This window comes from Hippocampus zosterae, chromosome 9, assembly GCF_025434085.1.
Source record: "Hippocampus zosterae strain Florida chromosome 9, ASM2543408v3, whole genome shotgun sequence".
Classification (NCBI taxonomy): domain Eukaryota; kingdom Metazoa; phylum Chordata; class Actinopteri; order Syngnathiformes; family Syngnathidae; genus Hippocampus; species Hippocampus zosterae.
The window spans coordinates 24,509,731-24,529,339 of NC_067459.1; the positions used below are offsets into that span (position 1 = coordinate 24,509,731).

General features: G+C 47.4%; 1 protein-coding gene and 1 long non-coding RNA gene across 2 annotated transcripts in view; one reads left to right on the forward strand and one right to left on the reverse strand.

Annotated features, from left to right (window-relative positions):
* Window positions 1–19,609, reverse strand: part of ptprt (protein tyrosine phosphatase receptor type T) — a 149,970-nt gene that overhangs the window by 67,709 nt on the left and 62,652 nt on the right. Inside the window, exons 11-13 of the mRNA XM_052076389.1 lie at window positions 17,873–17,982; window positions 4,278–4,479; window positions 2,170–2,272 (exon numbers count right to left, since the gene is read on the reverse strand). Of these exons, the coding sequence (XP_051932349.1) occupies window positions 2,170–2,272; window positions 4,278–4,479; window positions 17,873–17,982 (415 nt within the window). The remainder of the gene's footprint in view (window positions 1–2,169; window positions 2,273–4,277; window positions 4,480–17,872; window positions 17,983–19,609) is intronic.
* LOC127607765 (uncharacterized) lies at window positions 6,256–7,628 on the forward strand. Its single transcript, XR_007964142.1, has 2 exons — window positions 6,256–6,304; window positions 7,325–7,628. It is a non-coding gene; the product is annotated as an uncharacterized LOC127607765 (long non-coding RNA).

Consider the following 19,609-nt stretch of genomic DNA (forward strand, 5'->3'; position numbering starts at 1 on the left):
TCCGCTTTTCCGTTTCCTGATTGGCTAAGGGCACTTCAGCGGCGTCCCTCTGCAATTATCTCCCTCACGCCATCACGCAATTACAAGCAATTACGCGCAATTAAGCAAATGTGCGTTTGAGGAGACCAATCATCCCGTCTGGCCGGCTTTCATTAAGACGTAAATTGCTGATGACCGCAAGATGAGCTGGATTGGCCGTCTTCTCTATTTGTGCTTTTGTTGACGAAACATCCGTTTTCAAAGCTCCTTTGCGACCTCCACCGGGGAGCACCTTTGTCTCCCAGACTAAATAAAAGCTGGGAAAATAAAATCAAATCAAATGAGCGGTGCTGAGCCTGCTCACCCTTCTGTCTTTGATAGGATTCAGCTGAGCAATTAGAGAGCAGGCCTCCTCCACAGCACCAAGACTTGAAATTGTATTTCAGGTAAATCTAGGAGGCTTTGCAGTAGGGATTTACACAAATAAGCAATAAAAACTACGACATCGGTGCAAGGAAAACTTGCAAATTAACTTGCACTGTTGCCTTGCAAAGTGGAGGAAGATGGCGCTCCCTGGTGATGCCTCATCAAGATAATGAGTCCCAGTCGCCACTTACTGGGTTCAATGTTAAGCTTAACTCCAAATTCAAATAAAATAGCACACTGCTACAAATGGGTTTACTTGTTTGACATGTGGAGGTAAAAAAACACACCACTGTACTAGCCTAAGCCTCACCCTAAGCCTCATACTCTCAATTTAACCCAGAGCAAAACCAGCCTCAATAACCTAATCCGAAATCTATAACCCTATTAACCTAACCGGAATGTCACTGATATAAACAGGAAACCTAGCTACTCATCTAACAGTATTTTCAAACTTGATCCCTTCTAACCGAATCCTTGTCCAACTCACCTCATCCTAATGCTAACCTTACAAATCGAATCCAACCTCAAACCGCTAACTCAAATCCTCACCAGACCCCTATTGCGTAACTTTAACCCGATTTATCAAAACCAAAAATGTAACCCTGCACCTGAACCCAATCAATCTAAACCTAACACCAAATCCTACCCGACGCTGACCCGCTAATCTTACAAAACCAGCCATATCAAGCAAACCACGAATCCAAATCACCGACACAAGCCCTAACCGTAAAAGGAATGCCATCCAAAATAAACATGAGGCTGAAAAAAAAAAATAGAATTAAAAACTGTACAACAAAAAAAAATCTAATAGAAATCGCGGGACTGTGAACACTGAACCTGTGATAAGGGGGGGACTGCTGCAAATGCCAATGTGCTGAAATTACAAATTAAAGACAACCAAATTGCATTTAGTCATTCTTTCGTAAATTACGAGGGGCCCACAAGTAGTTCCACATATTCACAGCCCTATCCTTAACCCAAAAATAACTCCGAACCATATCCGGCAAATTTCTCTCTTCGCCTGAACAGCAGGATGCTAATTCCTTCCCCCTAACGAGCTAAGAGCACGAACCAAAACCAAAACCAAACCGTAATCATACCAACCAAATTATACACTCAAACAAAACTGCAACCTATTAATGACCTAATCCTCCTAACCCAGTGGTCGGCAACCCAAAATGTTGAAAGAGCCATATAGGACAAAAAAATAAAAATAAATAAAATATGTCTGGAGCCGCAAAAAAAATAAAAGCCTTCTTGATAGAAGAACTTACAATGAAAGAAACACAAGACTGGACTGTCTCAGAATTGTTGTTCATTGCTTTGTTGGGTGTTCACAAACGCCCCCATAGAATTTATTTTGTGATTGCCTCGCTTGATCTTTTGTTTTGGTGCATTAATTTCGCTTTTCTTAGAGTCAGTGAAGTGATCAATCATTTCTGTTTGTCTCGACTGTGAACTCATTCACTCCCAAAGACGTTTTTAAACGTCTTTTCAGACTTGGTCCAGAATTGGCTGGTACTGAATGAGTTCAGAGCATAAATAAAGTGTGAATTTAAAAAAAACCAAAAACACAGCTCTCCTTTTTCGGCGCTGCAACATGTATCTATATCTATTATCTATATCTAAAATATTTTTCCATTTTCAAACATTTTTTATAAACGTCCAGGGAGACACTCAATGTCGCTCAAGAGCCGCGTGTTGCCGACCCCCGGTCCTAACCGAATCCCAAACTTTGAAAAATAAAATGTTGTTGTAATTTACCTGATGGGCGCTCCCCGCGACTTGGCAGGCTTAAGGAGGACGGTGATGGTGGACTCGGTCTCGTTGAGAGGCGCCTCGGATTCATATTCCGGCATCATGGGGGCTGTGGGGCAAGTCGACAACCAACGCGAGTCACACTTCTGCAAAGCGAAACCCTCATAATCCGACACAGACAGACGACCGATTGCTCGTGACACTTTGCGGTTTTGAAGGTCGCCGACGTGTGAACGTGCCCCAAAAACATCAACATTTGCAGTGGCATTTAAGTCATTAACACCCTACCCCCCAACCTGTCTTTGTACTACACTTTTAATTGAAACCCGATAGCCTTCAGGCTCCGCGGGGAGATCAACAAGATGGCTGACGGCGTGACATTTCAAGTGAGCCGTCGCCGTCATCAGGGGGAGGGGGGGGAAAAAAAGAAAAAAAACTAAGCCGCGTTTTGTTCTTCTTTTGTTACTCGCCGTCACTTGGCAACTGCGGGTCTCACTCAAGGTATGTCAGTATCAATCACGCGTGGCACCAGCGAAGGTGAGCCGTCGCCGAGGTCAGTCAGAGGGATCAACGTTAACCCGCGAGACGGATTAACAGTCAGTTCTTCCAAAAAGTTGGGGGGTGGAATTTTAGACTAAAAATGGATACAAAGTTTGTTGTGCCACTTCATTGGCACTTTCATTTCACTGAAAATCTCACCTTATCTCACACGGCACCTCCTATTGCAATTCCCGCGCAAAAAAAATTTGATGCTGAAATCTCTTTGAATTTTGCAACCTTGATCACGCACAAGACCAGAATGTGGCCGTGACTCCATGCGAAGCGAACCAAACCTTGGCCATTGTGTTGAGCTTCGAGAGTCACACCGGTTGCTTTCATTGCCCCTCCACTTCTCCGGCCTGCAAAGTTTACCGCGTTGCTTTTATTGCGGTGACATTTGTGAGGCGGCTGACAATCACGCGGTAAAAGTCAAGATAAAAATGGAATGTGATCGAGGAAGGTGGAGGGGGGAAAAAAAAGGCAAGGAAGAAAAGCACTGAGCGACACAGAATCACAATACAAGGTCAGCTCTGACTTTGGAGGTGAAGTCGCAGTCACAATCTATCTGAATAAATGGTTTGATTGATTGATTGATTGTTGCTTGTTTCTGATGCACAGACATTGGCAGTCCGTTGCGCAAGTATTTGAGTCATCCCAATTCGATATTTGATGGCGAGTCATCAAACTTTGCCAACAGGCTCCACCCACGCGCCATGACAAAAATTCAAATTTAGCGTCACCTAATTGTCTGCTTCAAATTTTGTTCAACTCGCACTTAATCATTCAACCAAATTTGTCTTTGAAACATCCCCAAGATATGGCCACACTGAGCCTAAAAGGGGAAGAAACAAAATGGCAGGATTTTTGCCATCCAAACGCCTCTGAAATGGCCCATAAAATGGCAGCTTCAAACCAAAATGGCTGACTTTCTGTGGGGGTTTTTTTCAGGAATGGTTTCTGATTATCATTTTGCTGGTCAATTTATGGTAAACATGTCGACCAAATTCCATGTTACTGGCTTCAAAGTGAATTTAAAGAGGGGGAAAAACTAGCCAACTAGCCACAATGAGTCTAAAATGGCAGCTTCAAACCAAAATGGCTGACTTTCTGTGTTTTTTTTTCAGGAATGGTTTCTGATTATCATTTTGCTGGTCAATTTATGGTAAACATGTCGACCAAATTCCATGTTAGTGGCTTCAAACTGAATTTAAAGAGGGGGAAAAACTAGCCACCCAGCCACAGTGAGTCTAAAATGGCTGCTTTTATGCTTGCATCAAAATGGCGGATTTCCGCGGCCTTATCGAGCATGGCTTCTTGGAACTTTTTTTGTGCGTCTATTCATCATAGACACGTCTACCCAATTTCAAGTTGTTGAGTGAAACTCAATACATTTCCTGGAAATGCAGCTTCAAACCAAAATGGCCGACTTTTCGTGTCTTTTCAGCTATGACTCCTTTTTTTTGCAGGTTTCCTAACATTCTACCAAATATCATGTTTCAGGGTCAAACTAGCTTTGGGGGCGCAATTTTCCAAAATATTCCAGAATGACTCCATCATGGCGTCCTGATGCTTACCTGCTATCTTGGTGGTAATGTGGGTGTTGACGGGTGGGCCAGCCCCCTTGCTGGTGGAGGCTTTGAGGGTGAAGAAATAGGTGGTGCCCGGGTGGAGGGCAACAAACAGGTGGTGAGTCTCATTGGTGGGCTTGGTCACCTTCCCCCACTGGTTGGTCAGGTCGGCACTGGGGTCCAGAGAGCTCAGACCTTTATAGACAATCTGGAAGTAGACAAGAACCGAATCTCAAGTCACACATTCTTGAAACCGACACCTGATCACCCCCAACATTTTTGGCACTCTTGCATCAAATAAATCAAGCCGTTGTTCTTTTTCATGTTGCTGTTTTGTGAGAGAGGCGCAGATTATGATGGTGGATTTGAAGTTCAGCGTAGGGTCAGAAGCCGGCTGGCAGCCGAACCCAAAAGCCCTCTTCACACTGCACTTAGCAGGGCGCAGCACCCTGTCGTCTAAGCCAAATTTGCATGCTCACTTTCCACTGCAGAATGTATTTTTGTTTTTAACTAAAAGTCTCAAAGTGTTTCTCAGCCACAAAGTGCTTCAATAAAGGTTGTGTCAAAAAGAACTGGCAGAGCGCAGCCGCCTCTACCAACCAGTATGTGGAGTCGTCTTAAAAGCGAATGCGGAGGCAAGGTGGGAACAACAAGCACCACAAAAGACAGACCGGTGACTCATCCAAAACATTTTAGTGCACCACCACACACCTACATGGCAGGCTGTATAATCACATAAATCACGTCCCGGTGAAGCAGCATGTGGCAGAAGTCAACACATGCATATTTTTCATTACCAGACAGCGCAAAGACAGCGCAAAGCCGCGCTCCACACACTGGCTGTCACGTCTGATTTTTTTAAAAAAAGGTTGTCTTGCTCTTACGCCTTCTCTCTTTGATGAGTGACCGCTCACATGGGCAACAACAAGGCACTCTAATGTGGCCATAACAGCACAAAGCCCATGTCAGCATGTCTGTAACTTTTTTTTTTTACCTCGATCTTCCGTTTTCTCTCCGTGACGTGTACGCACTCACAGCCAACAACAATACATGCGTGCAACCAAATGGAAGACGACGAGGCACTCTAAAGCAACCAACGCCAGTGTGAAGCCCTTGTCCCAAAAGCTGGCTGTCAAGTCTGACTTTTAGATTGATTTTCACCTCTCTCTTCTGCCTTCTCTCCACAGCTGACAACGAGGCGCTCAAAGGAAGTCTGAAAATCGCAAAGCCCTCATCCACACACTGACTGTCAAAAATCAGGAAAACGACAACCGTCAAAAGCAATCTTAAGCTCTAAAATTGAGTACTACACTCTCATCCTTAGCACACGTTTTCAGCAATTATCTATTAAAATCTCTGGATTCACTTAATGTGCTTGAGAGCGGCGCATCTTGACTGTGGTGCAGCTAACGTTTTGGCAGCGACATCCCCCCCTGCGAGTGGCCGTTGCTCATTTGAGGGTAAAACAGTCTCAGTCAGGATGACATTTTCAAAAGTCATTCGGCGAGCCTTGACGGAGGTCATCCTGGCTCTGAATGTATACGCTTTAGATTTTGTGTGTGTGTGTGTGTGTGTGTGTAAAAACAATACGCTTTCACCTTCCTTTCTTGGCATTTAACTCCGGCGCCGCTAAACAAGTCAACGCCTCTCGGGACAAAACCTTCTGCTGATAAAAAGTCAGCAAGCGGAGAACGGCGCGCCATAGCCCGAGCGGTCGATATGCATTTGCGCCGCTGAAAGGCTTGTCGCCATTAAACATCATCTGCTGGCTCCGTGGCTACTTTGGATTGGTTTTTCTTTGGCTTTTGACTTATCGACGACAACCGGAGAAGGCCTAAATGCAGCAGTGCGGGCACTTCTGAGCGTTATGTGCAACCACAAACCAGAAAACGGCCCCGAAAGCCTTTTTGCCTTGATGTTTAAATGATTTGTTTTAGACGTGCTTGTTTCTCTTTTTTGATGTTTAAATAATTATCACGGCAGCCCGGTAGTCCAGTGGTTAGCACGTCGGCTTCACAGTGCAGAGGTACCGGGTTCGATTCCAGCTCCGGCCTCCCTGTGTGGAGTTTGCATGTTCTCCCCGGGCCTGCGTGGGTTTTCTCCGGGTGCTCCGGTTTCCTCCCACATTCCAAAAACATACGTGGCAGGCTGGTTGGACGCTCTAAATTGTCCCTAGGTGTGAGTGTGAGAGCGAATGGTTGTTCGTTTCTGTGTGCCCTGCGATTGGCTGGCAACCGATTCAGGGTGTCCCCCGCCTACTGCCCGGAGACGGCTGGGATGGGCTCCAGCACCCCCCGCGACCCTAGTGAGGATCAAGCGGCTCGGACGGACATTAATAATTATCACCAAAAAAAAAAAAAAAATGGTGTCAACACGCGCCTGCGCTTTTGCCCTGATGTTGAAATGAATATTTTCGGCCGTGTCGTTTTACGAGGCGAGTCGCGCAGAGCGGCCACCAGCTCACCCTTCCCCGCTAGAAGGCCTGCCCTGCCCCTGGTGAGTTCATCAAGGGGAAATAATGAAGTATTGACATTTATTAAAACGCGCTAGACGTCTTTTTTTTTTTTTTTTTTAATAAGCTGTCAAAGGCAGCGTTGTTTCCGATGATCTACTGTCCGTCGTTATTGAGCCTAATGACGACAAAGGTGGTGGACTGTGCTTGGAGCCCTGCAAATAGAAGAAGCGATTGCTCAGTTCCCCAGCGTGCGCGCGTGTGTGTGTGTCTTTATGTGTGTGTGTGTGTGTGTGTGCGCGCGTGTAATAAACAATGTTTACGAGGCTGTGCCGTGGGATGTGTATACAACAACAACAGCAGCAGCAGCAACCTTATTTCACTTGACTTTTTTTCATTTTCCATCTTTTATGATTGCTCGTGTTTGTTTTTATTGGAAAAACACACTAACTCACACCTTGTGCTTTAAACTTCCTGTTGTTTCCTGGAATGCAATTGCTCTTTTTTAAAAAAGTTTTATTTATATATATCATATTATATACTGTAGGCGGCCCGGTAGTCCAGTGGTTAGCACGTGGGCTTCACAGTGCAGAGGTACCAGGTTCGATTCCAGCTCCGGCCTCCCTGTGTGGAGTTTGCATGTTCTCCCCGGGCCTGCGTGGGTTTTCTCCGGGTGCTCCGGTTTCCTCCCACATTCCAAAAACATGCATGGCAGGCTGATTGGACGCTCTAAATTGTCCCTAGGTGTGAGTGGGAGTGCGGATGGTTGTTCGTCTCTGTGTGCCCTGCGATTGGCTGGCAACCGATTCGGGGTGTCCCCCGCCTACTGCCCGGAGACAGCTGGGATAGGCTCCAGCACCCCCCGCGACCCTTGTGAGGATCAAGCGGCTCGGAAGATGAATGAATGGATGGATGGATATATATATACAGTATATATTCATTCATTCATTCATCTTCCGTCGCGGGGGGTGCTGGAGCCTATCCCAGCTGTCTTCGGGCAGTAGGCGGGGGACATCCTGAATCAGTTGCCAGCCAATCGCAGGGCACACAGAGACTAACAACCATCCACGCCACATTCACACCTAGGGACAATTTAGAGCGTCCAATCAGCCTGCCATGCATGTTTTTGGAATGTGGGAGGAAACCGGAGCACCCGGAGAAAACCCACGCAGGCCCGGGGAGAACATGCAAACTCCACACAGGGAGGCCGGAGCTGGAATCGAACCCGGTACCTCTGCACTGTGAAGCCGACGCGCTAAACACTGGACTACCGGGCCGCCCTGTGTGTATATATATATACATATATATATATATATCTGCTGCCAAACGTAGCGTAGGTGACGCGCGTTTTACTTTGTGCCACATCGTCACCAATTTGTCACGTGTCTGCCACGTTATTTGTCCAAGTGTCAAATGTCGGCCGCGCATCTGCCGCGTGACGGGCATCCAGCTGCTGCCACGTGTTTGTTAAGTACCCGACGCGAAACTTTTCCTGAATCTTTCATGCGTGTCACCGCCGCCTCGCCGGTCCTTCATCTGCCACTCGGCTGTCACCTCAACGCGGTGCAATCTGACGCCATGATATCAGCCATGTAATTGACATGCGTCGATCGCGCGGCGGGCGGGCATCTGGCATGTAACTGCCGTTCGACTGCCAGGTAAGTGACATGAACCGTTTACACGCGTCACACGGATGTCTCTGCCATGTCGCTGACATTATGTTACACATATCTGCAAGACGGCGAAGGAATGAGATGCGCAATATAACGCAAAGCATACACAATTTGAAAAGAGCTAAAATTTGATTTTCCTGTTTTTTTTGTTTTGTTTAAAACGAACAACAAAGACATCAGGTTGAAATCATTTGGATTGTTGTGTCAATTATTTTCAGGCTTTTATAAGGTTGTACTGAAAGCCAGCAGCCAGACGTCAGAAGCTATTATGTGTCCCAAAAAAATAAATGTAAGGAACGAAATAAAAGAGGCCTTGTTAGCAAATGAAAGGCGTGCGGCCGAGCTGGCGGGAAGGAAGCCTCGGTGGGCTCGCTGGGCAGGGTCCCTCCGGCTTTGACGCCCACGCTTGGCAGCTAAATTGGTGGTGAAACACCTCCTCGCTCCTGCAGTTGTGTAACACCATGGGAAAAGAAAAAAAAAAACCTAACAGTTTGTTTACACACCTCACGCCACATGAAAAACTCTACCAAACCAGACGAATGAGATTTTGTGCTCAACACACTCTGACATTGCGGTACCTGCGCTAGCCTCTAAGCTAATTTTCTAATGAAAAATAAAGCACAACTTAGCTTTGCCCTGTATCTGTCACGTTATTTGACACGGCGCCCAAGCCCTTGCGTAGCCAAGCCGCGAAACGTAATCTGAAGTGGAAACAGTTGCTCTGACTCCGCTAAGGAATGAGATTTTGTGCTCAACACACTCTGACATTGCGGTACCTGCGCTAGTCTCTAAGCTAATTTTCTAATGAAAAATAAAGCGCAACTTAGCTTTGCCCTGTATCTGTCACGTTATTTGACACGGCGCCCAAGCCCTTGCATAGCCAAGCCGCGAAACGTAATCTGAAGTGGAAACAGTTGCTCTGACTCCGCTAAGTCAACACAAGTGAGCGCCGCAAAGACAACAAGTGGCGGAGCAACGCTCATCAAACGCCAGGAGCAGCTGCGATGCTAATCTCTCGGCGACAGTCGCCGCAATCGCTTCATCTGACGCACGGATCAGCAGAGGCGTCCTTGCCAGCGTTTCTGGGAAAGTTGATCGCAGTTCTATTTATTGTTTTCGGGGTTTTTTTTTTTGCTTCAGGAAACAAACTTGTCAGAAACCGAATCGGCTAGTTAAGAAGAGTCCGCGCGACGTTTGTTAGCATAAGGAACTGCCATCGAGTGACTTCCTGACATTTCCCTGCCGCTAGATCCAACATGCGATTGACCTTTCGCCCCAACGTACAACTGCCACCTGGCCGATGCGCATCCGACACGTTATTGACATTTGTCCGATGTTTAACCGACATGAAACCGACGTACGACTGCCGATTATCTGACGCCAAACGTACCCGGCGGCCGACACTGACTGTAACCAACCTGTAACATATTTGTCCGCTACAGACCTGCGTTACGACTGACATTTATTTACCTGACCCTCGACCGACACGCAGCCGACATTTGGCGTTGAACTGGCGTGTAACCGATCATTCGCCCGGCGCGCAACTGCCATTTATCTGGCGTTTAACTGACGCGCACGTAGCATGCAACCGGCATTTACCCGCGTGTCATTTAGCTAGCGACAGCTATTTAGCCGCCTTTGTCTTTGTGACGTGTGATTGGCTGGGATGGTTTGGCCTCATCCGGGTAGGCAAGTTGTCGTGCTCCTGACGAATGAGCGCATAGTGGATAATTGCGTGTGGCAAAAATGGAGATGGATGCATTCAGACGGCACCAGAGCTCCCTTAATGGTACTTGTAGAGCAGATGCCTCGGCCTGGTTCACGCTTACACGCACACACTGCCTCTCTCTTTCTCTCGCGCACACTCTCCCACGCCGGTGTGAAAGACTTCATCGGGGCCATAAAAGTGTCTTGCTCAAGGACACTTGGACCCGGTCTCCAAGGGACTGAAGGTATCAGAGGGCCGTTGAAGATCCCCTTCAAGCGTGTTCATGAAGCGCTCCAGTGCACATTGCTCTTCTCTCTCAGCCCACTCAAGCGCAATACGCATTTTTCTTCTTCTTCTTTTTTTTTTTTTTTACTGGTCCGTGACATTTACGTGCAAAAGAACATGGTCAGTATCTTTTGTTTGCCTGTAAAAATTAGCACAGGAGTAAAACGGTCTCGCGGCCCGGTAGTCCAGTGGTTAGCATGTGGGCTTCACAGTGCAGAGGTACCGGGTTCGATTCCAGCTCCGGCCTCCCTGTGTGGAGTTTGCATGTTCTCCCCGGGCCTGCGTGGGTTTTCTCCGGGTGCTCCGGTTTCCTCCCACATTCCAAAGACATGCGTGGCAGGCTGATTGAACACTCTAAATTGTCCCAAGGTGTGAGTGTGAGTGCGAGTGGTTGTTCGTCTCTGTGTGCCCTGTGATTGGCCGGCAACCGATTCGGGGTGTGCCCCGCCTACTGCCCGAAGACAGCTGGGATAGGCTCCAGCACCCCCCGCGACCCTAGTGAGGATCAAGCGGCTCGGAAGATGAATGAATGAATGAATGAATGAAACGGTCTCATGATGCTTCTGAAAACTTCTCATTTAGCAGAGCGAGTTGCTACGTGTCCACCGGGAATTGTCTCTGTCTTGGTCTCCGGACTTACTCAGGGGAAAAACGGGCTGTGCAACACCCATCGGGAGTCATTGGAAAATAGACGGACTCATCCACATGAAATTTGGTAGTTTCATGATGAGTAGTTCCAAAGAGTCGTGCGCCACGATGTGCAGAACGTCTGCCGTTTTGTTTTGAAAGCAGACACTTCAAGTTAAAAATTCTGTCCTGAAAGCCGGGTTTGTCCGAGCAACGAAAATTTTCGATCATGACTACACCCACAAAAAAATTCTTTCAAAGCACTGTCTGGAGATGACACACAAAGTCGGACATTTTGGTCAGAAGAAGCTTTGGCAGCAGTGTTTGATGGCATCCGGGGCACCCTGCGGATGGAATCTGAAATTTGGTAGCATGAGTCTTATCGTGAGTTGACCTACAAAAAGTCTCAACGAGCCATGCGCGAAAAGATACAGGAAGTATCGGGACATTTTGCTCTCTTTGTTTGCTTGACCAAACACCTTGCGTGCGACAAACACGGCCTTCTGAGATTCATCGCCGCCCCCTGTGGCCAGAAAGGTTAAAAAAAAGCAATCAGGCCACTCCAGAGGCAGGAGTGGCGGAATTCATTCCTGGCTGCTCACTGCTTTCATGTTTTTTTTTCTTCTTCTCGTTGTTTTGCCGTGCTGAGAACTGCAGTAGTGCAGAAACTCGAAGCCTGTTACCGCCCAGGATGTTCCGCAGGGACTAAAGCCGAGCCAGCTCGGCTTCTGCGATGAACATGTGAGACGGGCGCAAAGAGGTGTAAGTGATAGCGTGCCGTCGCCCCTGTAGGCCAAAAGAGGCGGCGGGACGGACTAAATGAGGTCAGAGGCTCAAGGACTTGAAAAGCCTGACCAAATCGACTCGTATCGCTGACGACGGAACAATGTGGCCGAGCGCGCGCGATAAGGAAGGAGCATTTTACGTCGCAGCGTTGATACCAAGGAAGGAATTCAGCGTTAGTTCAGGACACGAGTTCACACTGACGTAGCAGTTTAAATGCTTTGTTTTGACAAAATCATTTCGATCTAATAATCGGTGCCTTGATTTATTGTCAATAATTATACAAACATTTTTATTTATTTTTGGTAACGGGAGTGCACACATATTTTTCAACGTATGCATTTCCCGAGCATAAACCAGTCATGTGGAATTCTTTCCCACCGTCAATCAATGAATTTAAACGTTATTACCTTCTTTTTTTAATTCAGCCATCACATTGAATCATTGGTGAATTCATTCATTCATTCATTCATCTTCCGAGCCGCTTGATCCTCACAAGGGTCGCGGAGGGTGCTGGAGCCTATCCCAGCTGTCTCCGGGCAGTAGGCGGGGGACACCCTGAATCGGTTGCCAGCCAATCGCAGGGCACACAGAAACGAACAACCATTCGCTCTCACACCTAGGGACAATTTAGAGTGTTCAATCAGCCTGCCACGCAAGTTTTTGGAATGTGGGAGGAAACCGGAGCACCCGGAGAAAACCCACGCAGGCCCGGGGAGAACATGCAAACTCCACACAGGCCGGAGCTGGAATCGAACCCGGTACCTCTGCACTGTGAAGCCCACGTGCTAACCACTGGACTACCGGGCCGCCCTCATTGGTGAATTGATTATTTATAATTACATTGCATGAGTTTAAAAAACAACAACAAACGTATGCCAAACGCGTAACTTTTGAATTTTTTTCTCATTTCTGTTGAATTGGAGTTTGGATTAAAGCAAAGTTTCATTAATTTTAGCAGCTCGATTGTTAGTCATCAATGAATTTTGCTGTAAAACACACAAGAGCTGAAAAATCCACCTCTATATTGACATCATTCACTTTTCCGGCAACAGAAAAGTGAAATGGTTACGTTGAATTGTGTCAGGATGAGAAAGGAAACCAAAAAAAAAAAAAGTAATCATTTTAGTATTTGACTGTTTATGTGGGAGGAAAGTTGTCACTTAACACATGGATTTCAAAACTTTCTTCTGGTAAGATGTACCCCTTCAATTCTGCAAGATGCTAAATCAGGGGTGTCCAAACTTTTTGCCAAGGGGGCCAGATTTTATGTGGTAAAATGTCGGGGGGCCGACCTTGGCTGACATTCTTTACATTGAACAACAATATTGTTCAACAAATTTTAGTAAGCCAGTCTGTTTCACATTTCCATTTTTATTTTAATTTCAACAATCTTAAGAATTTCTTTTGCTTCATTTGAAACAGGAATTTGAAATATGACATATCAGTCAATATAAACACAGAGTGATGTCTTGTTAACTCGTGAGTGATGCCCTCTAGTGTCTAAATGCTATTACTCATTTAGTGAATGCTATTACTCATTTAGCCACTAGAGGGAAGCAGTACTCTATGAAACATCACTCACCAGTCGACGAGACCTCAGTCAATGCAACACGTGTTCCATTGCGCCCAAACTGCGGGCCAGACGGCACTGACTTTATGACAGGGGCCGAGGGCCGAATGAAATTCGACCGCGGGCCGGATCTGGCCCGCGGGCCGGACTTTGGACATGCCTGCGCGAAATGAAAAACACGCCTTTTTGTTGTTTTGGACGGGGGGCGTGGAATAAAAAAAATGATGCTGGAGAGCGGGACAAGTTGAGCGGCGCAGCCACTGCACTAAACGCAGCGTTGCCCGTACGCATTGTTGTGATTGATTAAAGTCCCGCGTGAGTTGCGAGTCATTGCCACTAAATTGGTGTTGGATTAAGGAGCGAGCGAGCCAGCGAGCGGCTTATCGGCCAAGAAGTGAAGCGGAGACTTTTGAAGCTCAAGGACATGAAAGTCAAATCATGGCCGTGAGGCGGGAGACCAACACGCCTACCCTGACTCGCCTGCACCAACAACGCTTTCTGGTACATACGTGTGCATATACGCATGTGTCCCTACATTGCAGATAACGGCAATTACTATTAAGTCTTTCGCTCCCAACTGAATAAATACACGCTTTGGACCATGTGGAGGTATTGTATCAACACTGCTTGTTCACATTGGTTGAGAACTTTTATATAGACATGTATGCTACTGACGATTCTTGCTAGCTTTCCAATTCCATTTCGAGGTGTATTAATGCGCCACCTTTATGAAGACTATTGATACATGTCTAATTCAAAGTTTATTTTAAAAGTATTTATATTGTCTGCTGCATTTAAGTGTTGATGATTTTACCTGTGTAATTCTAGCGCACGTACCGTATTAGGCGCACCGGAAAGCATTTGATTTTCTCAAAAGCTGACAGTGCGCCTTATAATCCGATGCGCCTTATAAATGGATTAATATTCTGATTTCTTGGATGTAATATTTTAAATTGTTCTGTAAAGCGCTTTTGTTTCAGCTGCAGCGGTTGAGGAACCTCGACAAAATAAAGCTGTATAGTATTGTATTGTATTGTGGGCGGCCCGGTAGTCCAGTGGTTAGCACGTGGGCTTCACAGTGCAGAGGTACCGGGTTCGATTCCAGCTCCGGCCTCCCTGTGTGGAGTTTGCATGTTCTCCCCGGGTCTGCGTGGGTTTTCTCCGGGTGCTCCGGTTTCCTCCCACAGTCCAAAAACATGCGTGGCAGGCTGATTGAACACTCTAAATTGTCCCTAGGTGTGAGTGTGAGTGCGAATGGTTGTTTGTTTCTGTGTGCCCTGCGATTGGCTGGCAACCGATTCAGGGTGTCCCCCGCCTACTACCCGAAGACAGCTGGGATAGGCTCCACCACCCCCCCGCGACCCTAGTGAGGATCAAGCGGCTCGGAAGATGAATGAATGAATGTATTGTATTGTATTGTATTTCCTTTAGCGCAGGCGTGTCCAAAGTCCGGCCCGGGGGCCAAATCCGGCCCGCGGTCGACTTTCATCCGGCCCTCGGCCCCCGTCATAAAATCAGTGCCGTCTGGCCCGCAGGTTGGGCGCAATGGAACACGTGTTGCATTGACTGAGGTCTCGTAGACTGGTGAGTGATGTTTCATAGAGTACTGCTTCCCTCTAGTGGCTAAATGAGTAATAGCATTCACTAAATGAGTAATAGCATTTAGACACTAGAGGGCATCACTCACGAGTTAACAAGACATCACTCCGTGTTTATATTGACTGATATGTCATATTTCAAATTCCTGTTTCGAATGAACCAAAAGAAATTCTTAAGATTGTTGAAATTAAAATTAAAATGGAAATGTGAAACAGACTGGCTTACTAAAATTTGCTGAACAATATTGTTGTTCAATGTAAAGAATGTCAGCCAAGGTCGGCCCCCCGACATTTTACCACATAAAATCTGGCCCCCTTGGCAAAAAGTTTGGACACCCCTGCTTTAGCGTATCTCCATCTAGTGGATGCATAACGCACTGCGGCCGCGATTGCCGCTTCTATTCTATGCGCCTTCGAATGCGGCGTGCGCCATATATGAAAACCGGTTTAAAAGAGGCCATTCATTGAAGATGCACCTTATACTAGGGAAAATACGGTATACTGCAAGGACTCAATACAGCCATTCGTCATTTTGACAACAAAGAGCCTGAATAATTGGTGGGGTGTAAATAACACACTAATTCACTCCGGTGAAAATCACATCTATTGAAATCCCCAAATAATGAATCATTTCAAACAGAGCAATGAGTGTCCACGGCAAAACACAACAAACGAGCAGAAAACGTTCCAAATCTTTTCATAGTTGCCGCTACATACGATGGTGTATCTCAAAATATACAATGTCGTCTCAAATGGTGACATACGCCCGATGGATAAAAGTACAGAAAAGCGTACAGGCGACGTCAATTTGTTAAATAGTGTTCTATCGCTACTCTTGCGCCTGTTCACGTTCAACTACGTTTTAAAAATAGTTCATTGATCGTCGGACAGCCTTTCTTGCGCTAAATGTGACATTTTGCCAGCTGCCAATTAGAGGCTCTCGCATTATTTGCTTGCTCTTTGTCACTGATTTTCATTGACGTTTGCCGTCGTTGCATGTTGACCCCTCGCTGCGACTCACAGCAGGGCCCCCGCGGCCTTCTCTCCTCTTATTTGGGGGGGGGGGGGGCGATGTCCGCAACAAATCAACAAAGCACAAAGGGGGAGATCGATGTGGGATGTTTCACATCAAGCAAAGTGAAGCCACCAAACTCTTGTTGAGCTTGCGGGTGGGCCGGCGCAGCTTCGCAATGCGCGGCGGGGATCCAAGAATAATATCAAGGGGGCGGGGTACGGGGGGGGGGCGTTAGGGTTGGTTGGTAGTGGGGTATGACAAAAGAAATTGACGAGGTCATGATGTGATCGGCGCATGTTGATAGCGATTCACTAAAGGACCGCGCGGCTTTTGCGCGGCGCCGATCGGCAAAAGTGGAACAAACGGCGTCAGAAATATCCCATTTTGGTGGTGAACTCGAACGTTCCGGGAAAAGGCCCCGCCCCCTTCGTCTCCCCGCCTGACACGCTCACTTTAATCCCGTAATTAGCCGCAATTATCTCAACGCATTCAAGAGAGGCGACGGATTTGCATACGCGTATCATGGCTAGCGCTTCAAACTTCTAACGCTGGTTTATCTCTCCTCGCTGTTCGCTCTCCACCTGCACCCTTTCTCCCACCCCCGCAATTCCCCCCCCCCAGCCCATTGTCCAAGGACGAGGGGGCCGCTCTGGTCCTCCAAAGCAGAGGCGGGTTAAAAGGAGAAGACGCAAGAGACAACAGAGGCCTTTAGATGTAGCAGATGATGCCTTTAATCCCACAATAGGCGTAATTATCGTCATTATCTCTAATGGGCAGCATTGTGCCGGGCCTGTGATATGTTTAGTAGACGACAGCGGGCTTAATAGATCGCGCGCGGCCGCGCATTAATGAAAGCCAGGTAAAAACGAAAGGGTACTGTTGGGAGACGCCAGCCGAGGTGAAGCGGAAGGACGGAGTTGCTGGAGAAACGAGCGAACGGTGTGCAAAAGAAGCAAAGACGCACCATGTTGGAAAAGGAGCACAATGTGAACGTAACGCCTTGGTGAAGCAGCATGGGGCTCTTTGTTTGTGGAGGCTCTGTTCTGTTGCTACCAGCCATTCATTCATTCATTCATCTTCCTAACCGCTTGATCCTCAGTAGGGTCGCGGGGGGTGCTGGAGCCTATCCCAGCTGTCTCCGGGCAGTAGGCGGGGGACACCCTGAATCGGTTGCCAGCCAATCGCAGGGCACACAGAGACGAACAACCATTCGCACTCACACTCACACCTAGGGACAATTTAGAGTGTTCAATCAGCCTGCCACGCATGTTTTTGGAATGTGGGAGGAAACCGGAGCACCCGGGGAAAACCCACGCAGGCCCGGGGAGAACATGCAAACTCCACACAGGGAGGCCGGAGCTGGAATCGAACCCGGTACCTCTGCACTGTGAAGCCGACGTGCTAACCACTGGGCTACCGGGCCGCTGCTACCAGCCAATTGTATCAAAAATGAAAGATTTAGTGACCTCAAAATACCTGAGAACTGCAGAAAAGTTCTTGGCAACTGCGTGCCAAAGACACGCGTCACAAAATTAACCCTTTGCTGTCGTTTTCTGTAGGCGTAAAAAGCAGGATCGCAGCAGAGGACTTCCAAGAAACTATGCTGCGCTGAAATTTTTTCAAACTGACACCATCTCAAATTAAACAAGTCCGACACAAATCGAGTGATTGATTGTGGAATTAACCTTGCCCCCCCGCCCCCCCCCCCAAAAAAAATCCGCCAAATAGCGGGACTGTGAACCTCAAACCCACGATGGAAGCGGCTCCACTGGATATGTCAACGGAGGCCACGTCGATGCCTCCCCGTCACTACATCTCACGTCATCACGGCTAAAAAAAAAATCAGAGGGACGAGCTCGCTAGTTTGTGTTTGGACTTCGGACTCACCTCGTATTGGGTGATGACTCCGTTGGTCTCGTTTGGCGCTTTCCACTGCAGGAAGATCTTGTCCTCGTAGGGCGTGTCCTGCAGGGACTCCTTGGGCACAGAGCCGGGCACTGCACACACACGCACATGTGCACAAAACCATCAGGGCACGATAACGAAATCTGCCTAGCAACAAGAATGTACATAACGTACTGATATATCGACTCTCCAATTTCCTACCTACCTACCCTCCTTCCTCTTTCCTACCTAACTAGTCTCCTACCAAGCATTTGGTTTGTTTGGTTTTTTTGGGGGGTGGGGGGGGGGGGGGACCAAAGCAAAATCAAATTTGTAGGCGATTCAAAGCGTTTTAAAGGCCTTAATGAGTGTGATCCATCAAGCGGCGCTGCGGCGACACCTTCGCCATGTAATGAAGAATGTTTTTTTTTCCCAGAGACGGACGCGTTAACAAATAGCCGGCAAAGCGCTACAAAGACGATTTTCATTTGGTAATTAAAATGTGTTGATGAGGCCGCCCCGCAAATCAAATCAGTCGCACAAAGAAACGCAATTAGATTCTGTCCTTTACGTTCGCCACCTTATCATTCACCGCTGTGCGCGTGTCTTAAAGACTCTGTGTGTGTGTGTGTGTGTGTGTGTGAGCGTGTGCGCATGTAACATGCAGACCCAAATTTGATTCAAGTTCCAACTTGGCAATCAAGCACCTGCTTTTCTATTTTTTTTTATTTTGAAATTCTTATCAAGTCCTACTTTTTGGTTGATTGAGATTGTCTTTTAAGCGGGCGTGATATTAGTGCGCTTTGGTTTCTCTCGCGGCCACAAAACACCAGCAGCCGACGGGTTGATGAGCGCACCTAACGTCTCTTTCATGTGCAGCTGGGTGATGACGGCTTGTAAAATCTGAGCTCGATGAAAATCAAGTCGATTCGTTCTTTTGCGAGGATCTTCCTGTAGTCTTTTTCCAACATTCTGCGTTTGATCCTCAGCTCAACCTACTTTTTGAGTGTCTTTGGCACTTAGCGTGAATCCGAACGCTGTTGTGCCTTCAGAAACCCCCAAAATGCATTTCTGGTGCATCAGAGGTGGATTGTTAGGTTTGTGTGTATTTGTCACCAAATAATAATTACGATATATATATATACTAGCGGGCGGCCCGGTAGTCCAGTGGTTAGCACGTGGGCTTCACAGTGCAGAGGTACCGGGTTCGATTCCAGCTCCGGCCTCCCTGTGTGGAGTTTGCATGTTCTCCCCGGGCCTGCGTGGGTTTTCTCCGGGTGCTCCGGTTTCCTCCCACATTCCAAAAATATGCGTGGCAGGCTGATTGAACACTCTAAATTGTCCCTAGGTGTGAGTGTGAGTGCAAATGGTTGTTCGTCTCTGTGTGCCCTGCGATTGGCTGGCAACCGATTCAGGGTGTCCCCCGCCTACTGCCCGAAGACGGCTGGGATAGGCTCCAGCACCCCCCGCGACCCTAGTGAGGATCAAGCGGCTCGGAAGATGAATGAATGAATATATACTAGCTGGTTCGCCGCCCTCCGGGCCCACAAAAGTGTTGTTGCTTGGTTCAACTTTTTGTTCATCTTCATTGCTTATCGCCAAAATAAAGAGATGTTTAGCTCTACTAAATAACTAACAATTTCATTGCAAGGCTTGTGGATAGACAACATTTTTTCGCTAAGAACGCGCGGGCGATCGTAGTGAGCCACTGCCTGAGCGGCGCAGTGGCGGCGCGCAGCG